Source organism: Dipodomys merriami, unplaced genomic scaffold (assembly GCF_024711535.1).
Source record: "Dipodomys merriami isolate MVZ:Mamm:240054 unplaced genomic scaffold, mDipMer1.0.p SCAF_51, whole genome shotgun sequence".
Lineage (NCBI taxonomy): Eukaryota > Metazoa > Chordata > Mammalia > Rodentia > Heteromyidae > Dipodomys > Dipodomys merriami.
In genome coordinates, this window is record NW_027206080.1 from 9,181,631 (window position 1) to 9,202,087 (window position 20,457).

At 37.8% G+C, this 20,457-nt stretch overlaps 1 protein-coding gene across 3 annotated transcripts in view; it reads right to left on the reverse strand.

The window, feature by feature from the left end:
• Epc1 (enhancer of polycomb homolog 1) overlaps positions 1-20,457 on the reverse strand; it is a 98,772-nt gene that overhangs the window by 17,828 nt on the left and 60,487 nt on the right. For all 3 annotated transcript variants that reach the window (XM_069998269.1, XM_069998270.1, XM_069998268.1), the window contains exons 2-6: positions 12,459-12,618; positions 4,149-4,294; positions 3,611-3,817; positions 3,304-3,452; positions 2,313-2,472 (exon numbers count right to left, since the gene is read on the reverse strand). In XM_069998269.1, the coding sequence (XP_069854370.1) occupies positions 2,313-2,472; positions 3,304-3,452; positions 3,611-3,817; positions 4,149-4,294; positions 12,459-12,618 (822 nt within the window). The remainder of the gene's footprint in view (positions 1-2,312; positions 2,473-3,303; positions 3,453-3,610; positions 3,818-4,148; positions 4,295-12,458; positions 12,619-20,457) is intronic.

Consider the following 20,457-nt stretch of genomic DNA (forward strand, 5'->3'; position numbering starts at 1 on the left):
ATATAAATAAAATATAGAACAGGATCCTCAGGAGGCTGAGATCTGAGGATCACGGTTTGAAGCCAGCCCAGGCTAGGAAGTATGTGGCGCTGTGGCTCAAAGTAGTAGAACGCTAGCCCTGATCAAAAGAGCTCAGGGACAGTGCCCAGGCCCCAAGTTCAAGAGCCATGACTGACAAAAAGAAGAAAAAAAAAGTACAAAATAGGTTAAGAGTTTAAACTTAAAATATAAAAACTGAAAAATAACACTTATCTCTGAAGCCCCATAGGGTTCAGACAGGGAGACTACAAACTTAAAATGCTAAAATCAGGAAAGCTATTAAATTGTAAGGGAAAGCTGGGCAAGATGGCTCACGCCTGTAATCCTAGTTACTTAAGAGGCTGAAATCTGAGGATCACAGTACAAAGCCAGCCCCCGAAGGAAAATCTGTGAGATTCGTATCTCCAATAAACCACCAGAAAAACCAGAAATGGAGCTGTGGCTCAAGTGGCAGAGCGCTAGCCCTGAGCTGAAGAGCTGAGGGACAGCACCCAGGCCCAGAGTTCAAGTCCCATGACTGACAAAAAAAAAACAACCAAAAAACCCCAAAAACTTGCAAGGGCATATTTAGGAGTAGTAAATTATCAATGTAGAACACAAAATTCAGATTAAATATAAAACACAAATATGCCTGTGTGATATACTTATATTAGTAAAAGGAATATATTGGAATGTGAGCCCAACCATCTATATTATCAAGGAGAAACTCTTTTATTATCCTGACCAACCTCCCCAACATATTTTGAAATCAAAATATCAGCTGAGTGCTAATGGCTCATTCTTGTAACCCTAGCAACTCAAATATCTTGGTTTAAGGGCCACATAGACAGAAAAGTTGAAGAAACTCCATCTTCCAAATAACCAACAAAAAGCATGAATGGAGGCATGTCTCAAGTGGTAGAGCATCAGCTGAGCAAGATAGCAAGTTGAGTGAATTCAACGCCCTGGTTCAAACCCTAATTTTGCTATACACACCAAAATAAAAACAAACAAACAAACAAACAACACTTTCCCCAGATGCATATTTTTTACGAAAGTGCACTTGACTGTATCCTTTATTTTTCTTAGTTTTTCTTACCAATTTTATTCTTCACAAATTTTGATCTATGTGATTAAGTACTGATTTGTCAAAATATTTCCATTCTAAACCACTATCTGTCTGTATTACAAACTACTAAAATAATACCTAAATTACTTCTCATTTTTCATTCCACTTACATATAAATGTGCTCATAAAGACAAAACAAACTATAGGAAAGAAATTTTCTTTTCTTTTCTTTGTCTTTGATACTGCTACTGGGGCTTGAACTCAGGGACTCGGCACTGTTCCTGAGCTCCTATGGGTCATGGCTAGTGCTCTACAAGTGAGTTGTAATGCCACTTCTGGCTTTTTCCGAGTAGTTTATTGGAGTTAAGAGTCTCATGGACCTTCCTGCCTGGGCTGGCTTCAAACCACAATCCTCAGATCTCAGCCTCCTGAGAAGCTAGGGTGATAATCATGTGCCACTGTCACCCCACTAGGAAAGAATTTCGTCTCTCTCCATTTTTAGGGTTTTTTTTTTTTTTTTTTTGGTCATGGGCTTGAACTCAGGGCCTGGGCTTTCTCTATCCCTGCGTACTTCTCCAGGCTAGTGCTCTACCACTTTGAGTCACAGCTCCACTTCCAGTATTCCAGTGGTTAATTGGAGACAAGTCTCATGGACTTTTCTGCCTAGGCTGGCTTCAAACCATGGTCCTCAGATCTTAGCCTCTTGTTTTTTTTTTTTTTGGGGGGGGGTCCAGTTGTGGGGCCTGAACTCTGGGCCTGGGCACTGTCCCTCAGCTCTTCAGCTCAAGGCTAGCGCTCTACCACCTGAGCCACAGCACCACTTCCGGCTTTTTTCTTTTTGCTTATGTGGTACTGAGGAATCGAACCCAGGGCCTCATGCATGCAAGGCAAGCGCTCTAACTGAGCCACCTTCCCAGTCTCTCAGCCTCTTGAGTAGGTAGAATTACCAGCATGAACTGGCATCAGGCACCCAATTTAATTCACACTCAATCCTTGTATACTAGTAAAATACTCCTCATATTAGTAACAAAACCTTCCCTTTTAAAAGAGATAACAGAAGCAAATATAAAATTTAATTACAAAGTTTCTGCTTTTCTTTATAACATACTATAATCATTAGGTTGAAGCACAGTCCATGGTAGAGTTTACATGTATTTTTCCTTCTTACTTCATTCTAATGATAAAACATAACCCCACTGTCAGATATTATTTTTACACTCATCACCTTATTAACTTTAAATTCCTTCACATCCATCACTTCCTGATGTTTAAATTGACTGCTATTTGTGATAGGGATGATGGGGATGGCATAAGTAGGTTTCACTGTCTGTCTCTGTGCCATAACCTCAGACATGATCTCACCGCTGTAGTCACCCAAATTATACCTAAAATTAGAAGAAAAAAAAGTTTAAACTGCATATATTCAAAGTACAAAATGTACATATTCCAAGAGTACACTGAGCTAACATATCTATCAACTTGCAGTTACCCTGTATGTGCATATATACCCATATGTGTGTAGAGGGGTGAGTTAACTAAAGCAAAAAGGGCACAGCTCAAATAATAGAACTCAAGGCTCTTAGGTCAAACCCTAAGATCAGGCGAATGACAAAAATGGACTGATTTTCCTTGGGGATAGTGACTAAGAAGTAGGACAGTGAGGCTTGAAGCTTTCATTGTGTACTTAAATGGTTAATCTGGGGCCTTTGGGAATAGGCATTTGGCTCAGTTGTAGAGCAACCTTCCTAGCATGTGCAATGCCCTACATTGAATCCCAAGAAGCAATAAAAGAACCTGTATTCAACATATGTAAAGAGTAAGTAATATTAAGTGAATATAACAAAAATTTTAGAATTGACAAATGCTTTCTCTCTCACACAGACTTTTGCACAACGCAAATAAGAACAGAAGAAGATTTTGAAATGAAAATACCTGATACATTTTACTGTCACTTTCAAATTAAACAAAGTATAAATATCTATTACATATTTAAATCAGTACTAATTATACGTAAGAAAAGGTGTTTCCATAAATTATGTAACTGCTTAGGAAATTAATTCTATGCAAAATGTTACTGGAACCATACTCCCTAATACCATAAAAATATGGGGCTTGGGTGTGGCTCAAGTGGTAGAGCACATGCCCAGTAGATGCAAAGGCTTGAGTTCAAATTCCAATACTGCCAAATAAAGTACAATGTAAACAAAATACATTACCTCTTTTCCATAATTTCCAGTGTTAAATGCAATAGTTCCCTTTTACTCTTTTCTCTTCTTTTTATCATCTCTAGAATAGTTACAGCCCGACTTAGATCGCGACGCAGTTTAAGCATTTTTTCATAAGAGGCTTCATCATTTTTGCGATTCTGAAAATATAGTTGCTTTTTAAATAGATATTTTTCATTATAATTTAAAAGTACTATGTAAACACAAATTATAGAATTAGGATAGTAAATGATTACAATCATTTCATTATTTTATAGTAATTTTTCTTATAGAAAATAGTTTTTCAAAGTTCACTTACTTTCCGAGTTTGCATTTTTTCAGTACGCCTTCTAAAAGCCACATAAGGATCATTTGTGCTGGAACCATCTCTCTTCTCCTGTTTGACTGATGGGATAAGAGATGGCCCTCGACAGTTTTTTCTCTTTTTAATCCAGTATTCATAAACTTCTCTAATTAATTCATCATCTTCTTTTAGCAGTAGTTTGGCTTCCTGCAGACTGACTGGCTAAATACAAAACCATTGTGTTACTTTCATAAAAGTGTTTACATTACACTTTGATACAATATATTTTATACACAGTACACAGTATTTGACTTCTCATAATAATCCTATGGTGCTTATCATATTTGTTTGACAGCTGTGCAAATAAAGGCACACAGAAATTTTAAAATATATTACTCAAGATTACACAGGTTAATGAGAGATGAGATGTAAATTCATGCTTTTCTAACTGCAAAGCCTATTTGCTTATAGCCCCTCTCAACATTGTTTTTATATAATATAGACTTTTGTACAAAATATGAACATGCATACTTATACATAAATGGAATTGTACCTGCTGACCACTTCCTTTTTCTAGACGGTCAATCATCTCCTCAAATTGTAATGGGCAGATGTCCATTTTCTTTTTCAGTTTATTCACAAATACTTCATCCTCGGAATCCAAATCATAATCAGGCTGTTCAGCATCCAAACTAAAAGCTGACAGAAGAAACCATAAGCAATCATTTACTATGAATTCACTGACAAAAACCTCTCCAGATGTCTGAATAAAAGCAAAACCTAATTTCCTAAGGAAATGTTACAAACAGTCTAAGCTTACTGATATGTCTTCCACATTTAACATCAGAGGAAGATTATCTTGACTATGAAAATAGATAAAAGCAGTAAAATCTAACAATGGGACACCCCCAAGCTCAGCCCCTAAAGACAAACTAGAAGCATATTAAGAACATAAAAGGGTTACTAAATGCATCAGGTTGAATCATGTGAAAGTGCCACTTTTGTAGTTAAAATAAAACACATCACCAATTTCATATACAAAAGATCTTTTAGGCACAATTATTTTCTGGAATCTTAAAGTCCTATCTTATAAATAATGAAACTATTTCACCAAAAGCTTAGAGATTGGTAGTTAAAGCTGATGCTATTAAATGCACTACCAATAGCAGTGACAGTGATCACTCAGGGAGTGCATTCTGCAGGGGTTTGTTTCCCATGAGTCACTTGTCACAGTGATAAAATTGGAGATTTATTTCTTAGGCTATCAAGAATTACCAGTCAGTGACCAAATGTCACTCTATATTTTATCAAAATTAAGCTATACTGATAACGATATTAAGAAAACATCAAATCTCTTGATATCAAAACTTGTCTATCTTTTCTTTCCTTTGGCGCAAGTCAAGTCTTTCTACTAACCTTAGAGCCCAAATGCTTAGAATAGTGGAGCCTTTTTACCTAGTGTGTCTAGTGTCACCAACTATGTCACACAGCGTGCTACTTCATGACTTCAGGCCTTTCTTTACATTAGCTATTTTCTGTTCACCTACCAAAAAAGCAAATCACACTTTAATCTTTTCAATACTCAGTCTAATATCAGTGGTTCCTGTCCTCTTTTCCTTTTTTAGAAATTACGAGCTTTCTCAGAAAAATGGGGCATGAATTACGAGAAATTCAAACATGATACCTAAAGCCCGTGTCACAAATGTTAAAAAAAAAACTCTGTCCTAGATCACTTATTTCCTACTACTTTTTTTTTTTTTTTAAATCAGTTGTGGGACTTGAACTCTGGGCCTGGATGCTGTCCCTCAGCCATTCAGCTCAAGGCGAGCACTCTACCACTTAAATCACAGTGCCACTTCCAGTTTTCTGATGGTTAATTGGACATCAGAGTCTCATGGCTGGCTTTGAACTGTGATCCTCATATCTCAGCCTCCTGAATAGCTAGGATTACAGGCGAGAGCCACCGGTGCCCAGCTTCCTACTACCTTTTATACATACTTACAATCTAGTTATTAAGCATGTCTTCCACTATTAAAATGACTCATCCCTTTGAGGACAGGCATACACACACACAAGCAGTATATACACCGCCCCCTCTCCCCACATTTTTTTTGTGCCAGTACTGGGCCCACCAGTGTCTAAACACATGTCTTCTTATTTAACTTTGTACCTCCAAATGGAGAGCAACATGTTTCCTCTTGTATGCCACCTCTGCTTGAATGTAATGAACATTTATATCAATGGAGAGAAAAATCTGAAACCAACCAACCAACCAACCAAGTAGCCATTCATTATTTAAGTTTATGATAAATGTAAGACATTTTTGCTTCAAGCTTAACATGGTAACCAACTCAGAGGAATCCAACAAGTATTTGCAGAATTACTATATAATTCTATTGTTTTATTTTCCATCTTAGCCAATTTAATTTCTGTAACATTCCTAATTAAAGTAAGTGGCTGGGTATTGTAGCTCACACCTACAGCCCCAGTTAGTTAGGAGGAGGGTCACACTTTGAGATTAACTCAGAAAAAAGTTTGTAAGATTCCTAACTCAATCAACAAAAGCTGGACATGGTGGCATGTGTCTGTCATCCTAGCTACTTGAGAATTGTAAACAGGTAGATTGTGTGGTCCAGGCCACACAGGAGACCACTGTTCTACTTTCTTAAGGTTCTAGTTATATATTACACTCTGGCCTCCTCCAATGTAAAATTTATATTTATTTAGATCAAATTACATTACAATTACAAAGCTTAGTTATGCACAAATGTGAAACAATCTTGCCTAACATCTAAGATACCAGGGAAGTAAAGCAAGACTGGAAAGGAGGGATCCATCATACAAATCAGGGAGCTCAGTGTCCTTCTAACAGGATTTTCTTCTCAGGGCAAACACATCTAAATCTTACATATGAAGATATTATGGAACTGAAGGTACGGTAGAATAATGCCAGTCATAAGTGAAAATGCTGAACGAGTGTTAGGCCCTGAGTTCAAGTACAGTACCAGCACACAGACAAAAAAGCAATCAATATAATAAATAAGGATATCTGTTTAGATATAGAATATTAAATTTCTAGAGTAAACCTATCATTAGGCATCTGCTTCAGGATTTCATCTAAACACAGTCAAGGACCGTAAGTATAATTTAGCATTGGCTGAACATGCAGTTTCCTACTGAACTCAGCCTCAGCTGATAAGAAGTAACAATGTTTAATGCAGTTCTAGAAACAGGACTATTGCCTCAGACTTTCTGACCGTTATGGAATACACTTAAAGCAGAAAGCAGAATATAATGAAAAATAGAAAATGAGTCACATTTTCTGTTAACTGATTGAGACTGAGGTAGCCAATTATTGTTCAATAATTACCACACTGTAGAAGATGCCTCTAAAACATTCTGATAGAGAAAAACCCATAAGTATGTACAACTAAAATAAAATACATGTTGGGGTCCAGTTTATTAGTGGAATGCTCAACATTAGAAGGCTTTGGGTTAGATTTCCCAGTAAACCACACACACATACTAGGCTGAGTGTGTAGGTTTATACCTGAAATACAGCTACTCAAGAGGCAAAGATTAGGAGGATTATGATTTGAGGTCTGCTCAGGGGTGCATGACCCTATCTCAACAAACAAGATAGGCAGTGGAGGTTCACACCTGTAATGCATCCATGCGAGAGGATTACAGTCTGAGGCCAATCCTGGGCAAAAACACAAGACCCAGCTGGGCAATAGTGACTCAGGCCTATAACCCTAGCTACAAAGGGGGCTAATTCCAAAGCACTACAGTTTGAAGTCAGCCCAGGCATGAAAGTCTGTGAGACTCTTATAGTTACGGAAAAAAGTACTCACTCAAGTGACAGAGCACTTTTACTAGCAAGCCTCAGGTCAGAGTTCCAGAGTTCAACTAACTTGCTGCTAGAGGAAGGAAGAGAGTGAGGGAGGGAACAACTATTGTATGTGATACACACATATAAGAAAAGAACTGTCATATAAAGTGGTACAAACTATGGTATCCACTAGAAGATGATTTCTAGATACCTGAGATTGTGGTCAATGCCAAACCTTGTAACCTAATGACTTTCCCATCTTTTCTCAGTACTCAATAGGCACTGTAGTTCTCATGTTTGCAATTAAGGTGCCAGAATAAAACTGGCATGGATTTTTTTCCTTCTTCACAGATGTAAGACCTGTACATTTTAACAATTACAGTATATGAATCTTTCCGTCCATAAGCCAAGAACTTTGATCCTTTCATGGAAGGAAGTACTCTGGAAATATCTGAATTGCCAGCATCACTACTCTTATTCTTTGAGGTCTTATTAAGTAAAGTAAGGGTACTTGAACACAAGCACCACAATGTAATAACAGTCAATCTAGTAACATAGATGGCTATAAGACTAATGAATGCATCAATTCATGTTCTAGGCAGGCTGAACTGTAACTTAAAATTTAGGGTCTGAAAGGAGATTATTCTTAGGAGAGGAACACAAAAGCACAATGCCTATGTGCATCTGATCATATGAAATAAAGTATTTATCAAAATGAACTCTAGGAAATAGAAACAAGAGGTTTTTTTCTTCATTGCTGTTTTTGTTTTCTTTTTGTCTTGTTTGTTCTTTTATCTACCTTTAGGATGGTAAAAGAGGGGCACAGACATAGAGGAAAAGGGGTGAACAAATGCAGCAGTGGTACTTACTAGACACTATGTTGAAAACGAACTATACAACTTGTGGGTGGGGACACAAGGGGAAAACTGGGAGAGAGCAAGGGAAGTAGTGACATTGTCCAAAAAGAAATGTACTCATTACCTGACATATGTAACTGTCACCCCTCTGTATGTCACTACTATAATAACAATTTAAATTTTTTTAAAGAAAAAAACTTGGGGTCTATTTATATACAGAATTTCCCATTTAATATTTTCAGATTTTGATTGACCACAGATGAATGAAATCACAGATAAGCAGGGAGTACTGTATTAAAGAGTCTAGAAATACAAGTTGAACTTAAATATACATATAAATACATATATTTTTTTGGGGGGGGGGGACGGTCGTGGGGCCAGAACTCTGGGCCTGGGCACTGTCCCTGAGCTCTTCAGCTCAAGGCTAGCACTCTACCACTTGAGCCACAGTGCCACTTCCGGCCTTTTCTGCTTATGTAGTGCTGAGGAATCAAACCCAGGGCCTCATGCATGCAAGGCAAGCACTCTACCACTGAGCCATCTTCCCAGCCCCATATAAATGTTTATGTAACAAATGGCACTATGGCTAAATGTAAATGGTAAATGTCTGTATAAAAGAGTGTGTCCATAACATCCAATATAATTTGAAAAGTGCAAGCATTAGTGATAGGATATTTGGGCTTAGTAAATAGCATGGAATATAATCCCTGACAGAAAGGAAGGTACATCGGCAGAACCACTAATTCTAAATGATTTATAAAGTTCACAAAATAAATTCAGAGCAGCAGGGTAGACTTTTGATATTTACTAAAAGTGGTATTTGACAACTTTGCCTCAGATCTAAAAACCAAAGGCTCACTGGCTAGTAGATCATTCAATTCTTCAACATCTTTATGTTGAGAAACGAGAGTGTATATTCATTTCTAGAATGTATTGAGGTAGAGTACATGATTTGGAATTCTCATAATATCCCTTATATATTATATATTTGTGTACATATATCTGTATCTATATATATATATATATGAAGTTCTGTCAGAAACACTACCATAATTTCTGTAATATGATGGATGTGGAGGGAGGCAAAGGAAGACATGTAATCTTTCAGAATCAGGGCATAAAGATAAGAAAAAGTTCTTTTCCATAAAATATCAATTAGGAATAAAACCATCTAAATTAAACAGTCTGAACTTCTACACACTGTGTGAGATAAAAACAGTATTGAGAATACCTGTATACCTTTCCCCCCCCCCCCCCCCGGGTCAGTTCTGGAGCTTGAACTCAGAGTCTGGGCAGGTCCCTGAGCTTCTTTTTGCTCAAGGCTAGCACCCAACCACTTTGAGCCACAGCGCCACTTCCAACTTTTTCTGTTTATGTGGTAATGAGGAATCAAACCCAGGGCTTCATGCATGCTAGGCAAACACTCTACCACTAAGCCACATTCCTAGCACAGTGCATACTTTTTGAATTCATATTGTGTTAGAGTTCTATTGTCTTCACATTTGCATGTGTTATTATACAAACTCTTATTACACAAATACTTATTTTTCATTGTTTAAGCATCAAGAGTAAATTCTACGAATAATGGCCATACTACTTGTTAAATACTCCAGAGTATACATTTCCTGGTGGTGATTTATAAGTTTATTTATTGTAGTCCATGAACTCAGGGTTTAGGTGCTGGCTCTGAAATTTTTTTCCTCAAGGTTAGCACTCTATCACTTGAACCACTGCTCCACTTCAGTTTATTTTATTTATTTATTTGTGTGGGGGGGGGGGGAGGGGGTGGTGGTCAATTGGAGATAAGAGTTTCACAGACTTTCCTGCCTAGGCTGGCTTCAAATCTTGATCCTCAGAAATTAGCCTCCTTAGTAGCTAGGTAAGGTTACAGGCATGAGCCACTACTAGCACCTAGTTGAAAATAACTTTTTAGGTCCTAATATCTATTAAATTTATTTAGAATGTCTCCATCTGTCTCTTTTCTTTTGTTGCTGAGAACTGAACTCATAAATCACCTACCACTAAACTACATCTTCTACCCCTGAAATAATAATCACATCAGAATTTAGGGTTCTTTTTTAGATTTACTTTTTATTGTTTTCAGACAGGGTCTTGCTATGTTGCTTAAGCTGGAGGAAACTTCTGGGTTCCAGTGATAACCTTCTTCAGCTGGGGTGTGGCACCATACTCTGTGTCTTAAATGTATTCAAACTCAAGTATGCAAACATATCACTGGTTTTGGTAATGGAGCTTGAACTCAGGGCATCATGTTCTCACTCAGATTTTCCACTCAAAGCTGGCACTCTACCACTTGAGCCACACCTTCAATTCCTGTTTTTTGTTTGTTTGTTTGCTTTGTTTTATTGGTCATGGGGCTTGAACTCTGGGCCTGGGCGCTGTCCCTCAGCATCTTCAGAAGCTTAAGGCAAGCGCTCTATCACTTGAGTCACAGTGCCACTTGCAGTTTTCTTGTAATTAATTGGAGATGAGTCTCAAGGGCTTTCCTGCCTGTTCTGGCTTTGAACAGCAATCCTCAGATCTCAGAAGAGTAGCTAAAATTACAGGTTATTTTTGAGGTAGGATTTTGCTCTATAGCTAGAGATCTACCCAATAGTTAGTTAAGGTGGAGTATAACAACTTTTAGGACCAGGCTGGCCTCTTAAGTATGATCCCCTGATCTCTGCCTCCCAAGCAGTTAGGATTACAGATTTGAGCCACTTTGCCTTGGTATTATAAATGAGTTAAACTGGTTATGTGATATTCAAAAAACTAGTTAAATGATTAGGAATTAGTTAAAACTAATTTTGGAAGGTGCTTACAAGGATCAATGAAAACAAAATAAGATTTATATTTTGCTGAAAAATCATTAGATGGGCCCCTACAATAATCTCTTGATCATAAAGATCAACAAGTCAACAATAAGCTGCAGGAATTTTAACATAACAACTTTTATTAAACAATTAACTCACTGCCTAAGTGAGTGCTGATCCTGGGGCTTGAACTTAGGTCCTGGGCATTGTCCCTTAGCTTTATTTTTGCTAAAGGCTGGTGCTCTATCATTTGAGCCACACACAGCTCCACTTCTGGCTTTTTTCTTCCTGGTGGTTAACTGGAGAAAGTGTCTGCCTGGGCTGGTTTCAAACTGTAATCCAGGCAGCTCAGCCTACTGGGTAGCTAGGATTGAAGGCTTGAGCCACCAGCATCTGGGTGCCTCTGCCCTCTGAGTGCTGATATTATTGATGTGCATTGCCAATCCAGGTCAAACATTAGCATCTTGCTCTAGATAGACCAAAAACCTATGGCTGCCACCAAGTTTTGTCAATTAAGTTTTACCAAAACACAGTTATGTATATCTATTTATGTATTCTACATAGCAGCCTTTACACAATAGTGGAGATAAGTGTGACAGAAAATGAATGAGTCACAAACATACTTTTTTATCTATTCCTTTTTGCAGGGAAAGTTTTTTGACTCCCAAGTGATATCCTTGAATTATTAAAAAAAACTTTCTATTCTGACACTTTTTTTGTTTTTATTTCCAGCATTCAAACTGAACTTTTATTTTTTTTCTGGTGTCTTCTTTTTTATTAGCTTAAGTTGTTGTGTAAAATAAGAGATTTCATTGTGCTATTTCCATACATGTATATAACATACTTTGATCATATTCACCCATTACTCTTTACTATCCTCCTAACCTCCTCCTCACTAAGTCATATTCTTTACCCTGCCTGTATAAAGATCCCATGCTGGAATGAAATGAAAAAATCCATGAAGTTAACTGTTGTCTTTTATGTCCGAAAAATATCTCAAATACTATCTTTTTAAAAAAATTTAATTTAATTTATTTTTGCCAGTCCTGGGCTTGTACTCAGGACCTGACACATATGGATGCTGTCCTGAGTGTTTTTTACTAAAGGCTGTACACCACTTGAGCCACAGCTCCACTTCCAGCTTTTTGGTGGAATTGGAGATAAGAGTCTCACTGACTTTCTTGTCTGTACTGGCTTTGAACCTCCTTCCTTGTATCTCAGCCGCTTGAGTAGTCAGGATTACAGGTGTGATCCACCAGCACCTGGCCCAAATACCATTTTAGAAGTTGAAGACTAGCTCTAAGAATTCTCATACTGATGCTCTTCAGCAAATTACATAATAAATGAAAAAAATAATTACTTACGCTGTATGTGAATGAGCTGCTTTGGCATCTTAAATTCCCCAGGATATATGGATTCATAGTAGGCAATATTACTTTCTGCCTCTGGGACGGGTATAACCATATTATCCCTCTTCTCGCCATAAACCTGCTGTGCGGAAATAGCCCGCTGAAGATGATGTTCCTAAAGAGGAAAGACATGTAAGTTTATATATTAAAAAGTAGTGAACAGCAGTCTTGCTTTTAAAATAGCCCTTGAAAATGGTGCTAATAATACTAGTAATTAAAAACATTTTGAAATAGAAATGAGATTTTTTTATTAGAAGCAGTATTTCCTCAGTTTTTCATTCTTTTCTTCAACCTATTCTACACCAAAATCAAGCTATAGAGATTCAAAATGTTGACTGAAACTATTAAAGCTTGCCTTTTACAGATGCGATTTGAAGAAAAAGCATTAAAGTATCTGAATTTATTATATGAAGAAACTAAGCTTCAAGTAAAAATATTTTATTGATTTACATGTTCTAGTTATACAGTGCTTTGTAAATTTAGAAAGTTCTTTCATATAAGCCAACTAATATGATCTTTTTTTTTTAAAAAAGAAGGATTAAGATTATCTGTATCATGTTCAGTTATGAAATGAACCCTTTTCACACTTGGTATACTTCCTTATGATTTTCCAGAGCCATTGTGGACAGTAAAGTACTAAGTACAGGGGTGGAAAGCACTTGCTCTGGACTCAGACTGTCTGGATTAACACCTGACTCCAACACTTAACCATTTGTAACTCCTGGCAAGAAACTGCAGGCTTCTGTGTCCTTTTTTTTCTCTGTCTGTTGTGGGGCTGGAACTCTGGGCCTGGGCGCTACCCCTCAGCTCTTTAGCTCAAGGCGAGCACTCCACTACTTGAGCCACAGTACCACTTCCAGTTTTCTACTGGTTTATTGGAGATAATAGACTTTTTTTTATTGGAGATCATAGACTTTCTTGCCTGGGCTGGCTTTGAACTGTGATCCTCAGATCTCAGCCTCCTGAGTGGCTAGGATTACAGGTGTGAGCCACTGCGCCCGGCTTCTGTGTCCTTTAGTAAGGAAAACAAAAATCTCATTTACAGAGTTTGTTGGGGAGTTAAGTAAGATAAACGTGAGTAAAATGTTTAGTGTAACAGGTGCATAAAATAAACTTCGGCTTTAGAAAGGGTTTTTACCTATTACAATGTCACCAGCTGCCACAAAAGTATAATTCTCATCCAGCCCTATGAATTCTGAATTTTGGCATCTTATTTATTAAGTTTTTCTATATATACATATATATACATATATATACATATATAAACTAATTCACAGATGACACATTCCAACAGTAAAGAAAAGAAACCCACTAAGAATACACATATGCTCCTATGTACAAAACAAGTAGACACATATAAATTGATATGAATCTAGAACCATACCATTCAACATACAGAGTTATAATGCTAGCTTTGATTCTCTTGGAGGTCTTTCAATAGTGGTAATTCTACATTATTTTGCAACAGTTGCACTGTACTGCACTGTATTGATGCACACTCTAATTTATTTAATTCACACACTGATAGGGAGAACCCCTGGAATCAATCTAAATGCGTACTCTAATTCTCCACAAATGCCACAAAAATTGCCCATGTAGCTATATACATGATATCCTACTCATCTCCTAAAACAGATACAGACAACTACCAATGCAAATACCTGAAGCAGACCACACCTATTGCTATTCCCTGTAGTAATTACTTCTCAGCATCTCTTTTGAATTTAAAAATCTTATCGATCTTATTTTATAATTTAATTATAAATTATGGTTAAGTTTTCCTTTCCTTAATATATGCCCTCTTTCTTCATTTTTCAAAAGTGTTGCTTTGGGGGCTGGGAAGGTGGCTCAGTGGTAGAGCGCTTGCCTTGCATGCTCAAGGCCCTGGGTTCGATTCCTCAGCACCACATAAGCAAAAAGAAAAAAGCCGGAAGTGGCACTGTGGCTCAAGTGGTAGAGCGCTAGCCTTGAGCTGAAGAGCTGAGGGACAGCGCCCAGGCCCAGAGTTCAGGCCCCACGACCGGACCAAAAAAAAAAAAAAAAGTGTTGCTTTGGCTGGGAAGGTGGCTCAGTGGTAGAGTGCTTGCCTTGCATGCATGAGGCCCTGGGTTCGATTCCTCAGCACCACATAAATAGAAAAAGCTGGACGTGGCACTGCAGCTCAACTGGTAGAGCACTAGCCTTGAGCTGAAGAGCTGGGGGACAGTGCCCAGGCCCAAGAGTTTAAGCCCCACAACTGACCAAAAAAAAAAAAAGTGTCACTTTTAGCCAGGGTTGGTGGTGCACGCCTATAATCTTAATTTTTTTCATTAACACAGATACACATTTTTAACTTACTTTTCTTTTCTTTTTTTGTTGGTACTAAGGCTGGAACTCAGGGACTGATGCTAGCTAGGCAAGCAGTCTAACACTTGAGACACTGCCCATCTTTTTTCCCCCAGATAGGGGACAATCCATGAATACCATGGCCTCCATTCTTTGAAATAGGATTTCAAATCACTTTCTCTTTTTTGCCTGAGTCGGCCTTGAACATGATCCTATTGCCCAAACAGCTGAGATTACAGGACATGAGGCACCTTTCAGAGCTTCTTTTTTAATATTAAGGAAACTGCTCTTGTGTATTAATCTTACGAGTCTTTTTTCTGACTTCTATTTCTTTTCCATAATAGAAAAGTTCTATTAGTCAAATTTAACAAATCATTCTGTTTTTGACTTGAATATCATTCAAATTCCATGGTTATAAACTAGGTTATGAAAACAAACGTTTTCTTCTTTGTAGTTCAAAATCTTCAGGTTACCTAATGGCTTCTGGCCACTAGGCTTCTCATATTTTGTGATAGGGTACTTTTTCATTGGACCACAATGTGCTTTTGGAAGCCCTTATTCTTCGATATACTTCAATATCAAGAGAAATTTCCTTTGATCTATCCCCAGCACAGACACACCAAATTTAAAGATGGGAAGAAGAAAGAAGGACACATTATTCTTAAGTTTGTATTTTGTTCTTAGTTTCAGAACTCTGGGGCTTAAACTTAGGGCCTGAGCACTGTCCCTGAGCTTCTTTTGCTCAAGGCTAGCACTCTACCACTTGCGCCACAGCGCCACTTCCGAATCGAACCCAGGGCTTCTTAAATGCTAGGCAAGCACTCTTAACACTAAGCTACATTCCTAGCCCCTTAGTTCCAAACTCTTAATCCATCATTTCCATGTGTAGTTGAACAAATAAGAGAAAAAAAAGTTTTATCTTTTCAATTCTAATGGAAATCTGGCCTCTTTTACTCTGGTAATAATTTTAGACATAGTATTCAAGATTATGTTGATTTTACTAGTTTGATGTTTACCAATTGGTCCAAATGAAAGGTAACTGATGATGAGCAAGGCAAAGACAAATGTCTGAAATTAGTGGGTCAGAAAATTAATGTGTCACATATTTTCCATTCTCTAATCTCCAGATTATAAAAAAAAAACCCACCACTGTCAGGTTTTTACTCTATTTTTATGTTTATTTATTTGGCAGCATTTGAACTCAGGACTTGGTACTTGCTCTAGCACTTAAGCCAGGCCTCTACTCCTTTCTATTTTTATATAGTTTACTTGTTTACAAGTTTTGTTTTATTTTGTTTTTGTCAGTCGTGGAGCTTGAACTCTGGGCACTGTCCCTCAGCTCTTCAGCTCAAGGCCAGCGCTCTACCACTTGAGCCACAGCACAACTTCCAATTTTCTGAGAGGTTTATTGGAGATAATAGTCTCACAGACTTTCATGCCCAGGCTGGCTTTGCACCACGATCCTCAGATCTCAGCCTCCTGAGTAGCTAGAATTACAGGCGTAAACCACCAGCACACGGCTTTGTTTTGGTTTGGTTTTGCCAGACCTGGGGCTTGAATTCAGAGCCTGAGTACTGTCCTAGAGCTTCTATTGCTTAAGGCTAGCACTCTACCACTTGGGCCACAGTGCCACATCTGGCTTTTTCTATTTGTGTGGTACTGAGGAATCAAACCCAGGGCTTCATGCATGCTAGGCAAGCACTCTACCACTCTTCCCAGCCCTGTTTACAAGTTTTTCTATATAAGACAACAGAGATTCCTTCCCCCTAAACAGTCAAAAGTTCAAAAATAAGTATTTTCCATGAAAAAAAGTTAAGTGAAATGTAATTATTTGGTTTTGAGTCAGAATATGCAGTGATAAAACTAAGTAAAAATACATACCAGACTCAATTATTTATTGACTGTTTTGATGAAAAAGCTAAGATTATACAAGTGTAAAAGTTCAGATAGTCCCTGAAGACAGTGCTTATCAATAAAGTTTTTTTTTAAACCAATCTGTTTGCTGTAGGTTAACATTACCAAACTGTTTCCTGGCAAATTATCATTAGGTAGTCTATACGGGGTGTGTGTGTGTGTGTGTGTGTGTGTGTGTGTGTGTGTGTGTGTGTGTGTGTGTGTGTGTGTGTGTGTGTGTGTGTGTGTGTGTGTGTGTGTGTGTGTGTGTGTGTGTGTGTGTGTGTGTGTGTGTGTGTGTGTGTGTGTGTGTGTGTGTGTGTCTGTGTGTGTGTGTGTGTGTGTGTGTGTGTGTGTGTGTGTGTGTGTGTTGGGTCTTGAACTCATTCTGAGCTGTTTTGCTCAAGACTTGGCACTCTACCACTGAGCCACAGCTCCACTTCTGACCTTTTGCAGGTTGAGACTGTTTCCTGGCAAATTATCATTAGGTAGTCTATACGGTGTGTGTGTGTGTGTGTGTGTGTGTGTGTGTGTGTGTGTGTGTGTGTGTGTGTGTGTGTCTCTGTGTGTGTGTGTGTCTGTGTGTGTGTGTGTTGGGTCTTGAACTCATTCTGAGCTGTTTTGCTCAAGACTTGGCACTCTACCACTGAGCCACAGCTCCACTTCTGACCTTTTGCAGGTTGAGACTGTTTCCTGGCAAATTATCATTAGGTAGTCTATACGGTGTGTGTGTGTGTGGGGTGTGTGTGTGTGTGGTGTGTGTGTGTGTGTGTGTGTGTGTGTGTGTGTGTGTGTGTGTGTGTGTGTGTGTGTGGTGGGTCTTGAACTCATTCTGAGCTGTTTTGTGTGTGTGTGTGTGTGTGTGTGTGTGTGTGTGTGTGTGTGTGGTGGGTCTTGAACTCATTCTGAGCTGTTTTGCTCAAGACTTGGCACTCTACCACTGAGCCACAGCTCCACTTCTGACCTTTTGCAGGTTGAGATAATGTTATCAATGGAGGACTTTCCTGCTTGGGATTGCATTATCCTCAGATCTCAGCACCCAAGTTCGAGCCCCAGAAGTAGCACAAAAACAGACAAATTTTTTAATAAATAAAATCTGTTAAATATAAAACTAAAAGTCCTATGGAAAAAGGTATTATGTGCTATGGGAACTATTAATAGGAAGCAGATTTCAGGAACATTATCACTTTTGCCAGTGGACAAAGTGATATGTAAGCTAATAGCTTAAAGGAGTAAGAGGTGACAGATCATTCTAAGCCAAAAAAGATAGTTATTTGAAGGACACTAGCTCATGACACTTTAGGAGCTAAAGTTTCTCTGTAGTATATTTATAGCAATCAGACTCAATGACACTTTCAGTTACCTAGCAAACACCAAGATCAACTCCAATATTTCATAAAATAACTGAAGCAAAAACTCAAACCAGCCTGAAATTACTGGAAACAAAGTAAATAAAGAATTCCTTAATATACAATCTTACAAAAATTGGCCTGGATGAAAAACAATTTAGGATTAAATAATTTTAAAAAAGCCACATGCACTGCAAGTTAAACTGCTATCAAGAATCAAATACAGATTAGAAAAGAATAAACAATGATTTTGCGGAAGTTCAGAGGCACATTTTAAATATTCATTAACCTTGCTACCGTAACACTAGGCTTAAAAAGCATTCTGCCTGCCTCCTGCAGTTCAGAAGTGTTTGAAATTTTCCCAAATGCTTCTTCTTTCTTCCTTATTTCCACATTTGACACCAAAATATTACAAACTGAGCCTGGGCCTCAGTGACAGAGACTCAAATGTATATCACTAGCTGAACAAAAGGCCTGAGTTGAATTGCATCTCCAAATGACATTTGCAAGAACCAAAATATCAACCTGAAGGAGAACTGCTCAGACAAGTGCCCTAGTTTTAAACATCCACACATTCAACTCTTGCCTATATAATTATAGTGACCTTCTTCTAACCAGTTTCTTCTTCCCACTTTCATCTACTCTTTACAAAACAGAGTAACTGTATAATATCCAAGTGAATCATGTAATTTCTCTAACAAGGTCCAAAAGGATTTATACTTGTTTTCTTGTTACCCTAGCTTCATTTATGGTTTTCCTCTTCATTCACTCTACTCTGTGATACTGAAGTCCCTGCTGTTTGGCAAACTTTCTTTCCAGTTTGTTTAAAAGCCACACCCCTACTTCACTATACGCTCACCAAATGTCTAAATAGGTGGTTGACACCAACATCAAGTGATGGTAAGGATTTCAATGTCAACTGAGAGGAAGTTGTGGCAAATTGTTTTACAAAATCAAGTTCACACAGTCCATATAGCCTAGCAATTCTACTTCTAAAATACTTACCCAAGAGAAGCAAAATACAATCCCACAAAAAAGACCTGCAGTAAGATTGTTCAGTTTTGTTAGTAATAGCCTCAAATTATCCACAACCAAACTTCCATCAATAGATGCACTGGGAAATAAATCAACAGAACAGTACTTCCCAAGCATTTGTGAGGCCATAGGTCCAATCCTAGCACTGAAACAACCCAACCGCCCACCTCCCTCACCCCCCAAATGAACAAATTCTAGCAAAGTGAAATACAAATCAACAATGAAAAGGAAGAAGCTACTTATATACTTGCAAAAACACAAGTAAATCTCATAAGCATCAGTGTTTAAAGCTCAAGATTATACTCCATCTATCCATATATACCTCTAAAATAGGCAAGATTCACTTAGAGTGGAGACAAAAATCATCATAATAGGACCAAGGACTGATTGAGGAAAGAGGGTGTTTCTGGGATGATGGTAATGTTCTATATCTTGTGGGGGGTGAGTTATGCACATACATAAATTTGCTAAAATTCAGCTAATATGTGCTATTGGGGAATTTCATTAACTCTCAATTCCATCAAAATGGAGGGAAAAAAAGTAAGCAAATATTGTACTCCAGTTAATGGTAAGTGTATTGAAATATTTAAGGAACACACTGATGTTTGCAATTTACTCTGAAATACAGTAAAAAAAAAGATAGAATGTTAGAGAGATGACACATATGGACAATAAAGCCAATGTTAATATTAGTATCTCACTAATAGAGTATTATGGGTAGACAATCACCATCAAACCTTTGTCAACTCCACAACATCCTGCTCCCCTATCGACTCATCATCTCCTTATATACTATTGTTTTATCTACTGTCAGTTCCCTCTCACCAGAATAAGACCCATGAAGGCAAGTCGATTTTGTTTGTTTTACTACAGCTATAGACTTATGGCCTAACACAAGTATCTAATAAACAGTTTTAGAATAAAAAATCCAAGAGTTATACCAATTACTTAAGGTCTACAAATTATTCTGGCTTGGAATAGATTTCATTAAAAAAAAAAACTAAGATAAAAGCTGGGCACCAATAGTTCATGAATGTAATCCTAGCTACTCCAGAGGCTGGGATCGAGGTTCAAAACCAACCTGGGCAGGAAAGTCCGTGAGACTCTTCTCTCCAATAAACCACTCAGAAAACCAGAAGTTGTGCTGTGGCTCAAGTGGTAGAGTGCTAGGCCTTGAGCTGAAGAGCTGAAGGACAGCACCCAGACCCAGAGTTCAAGGCCCACAACTGACCAAAAAACAAAAACAAAAAAAAAAAACACTAAGATAAAGTACCATAAGAGCAAACAAAAATTAAACATTTTGTTTTTATATTTACAGTACTTAGAGTAAGTTAAAATAGCTGGAAGAATAT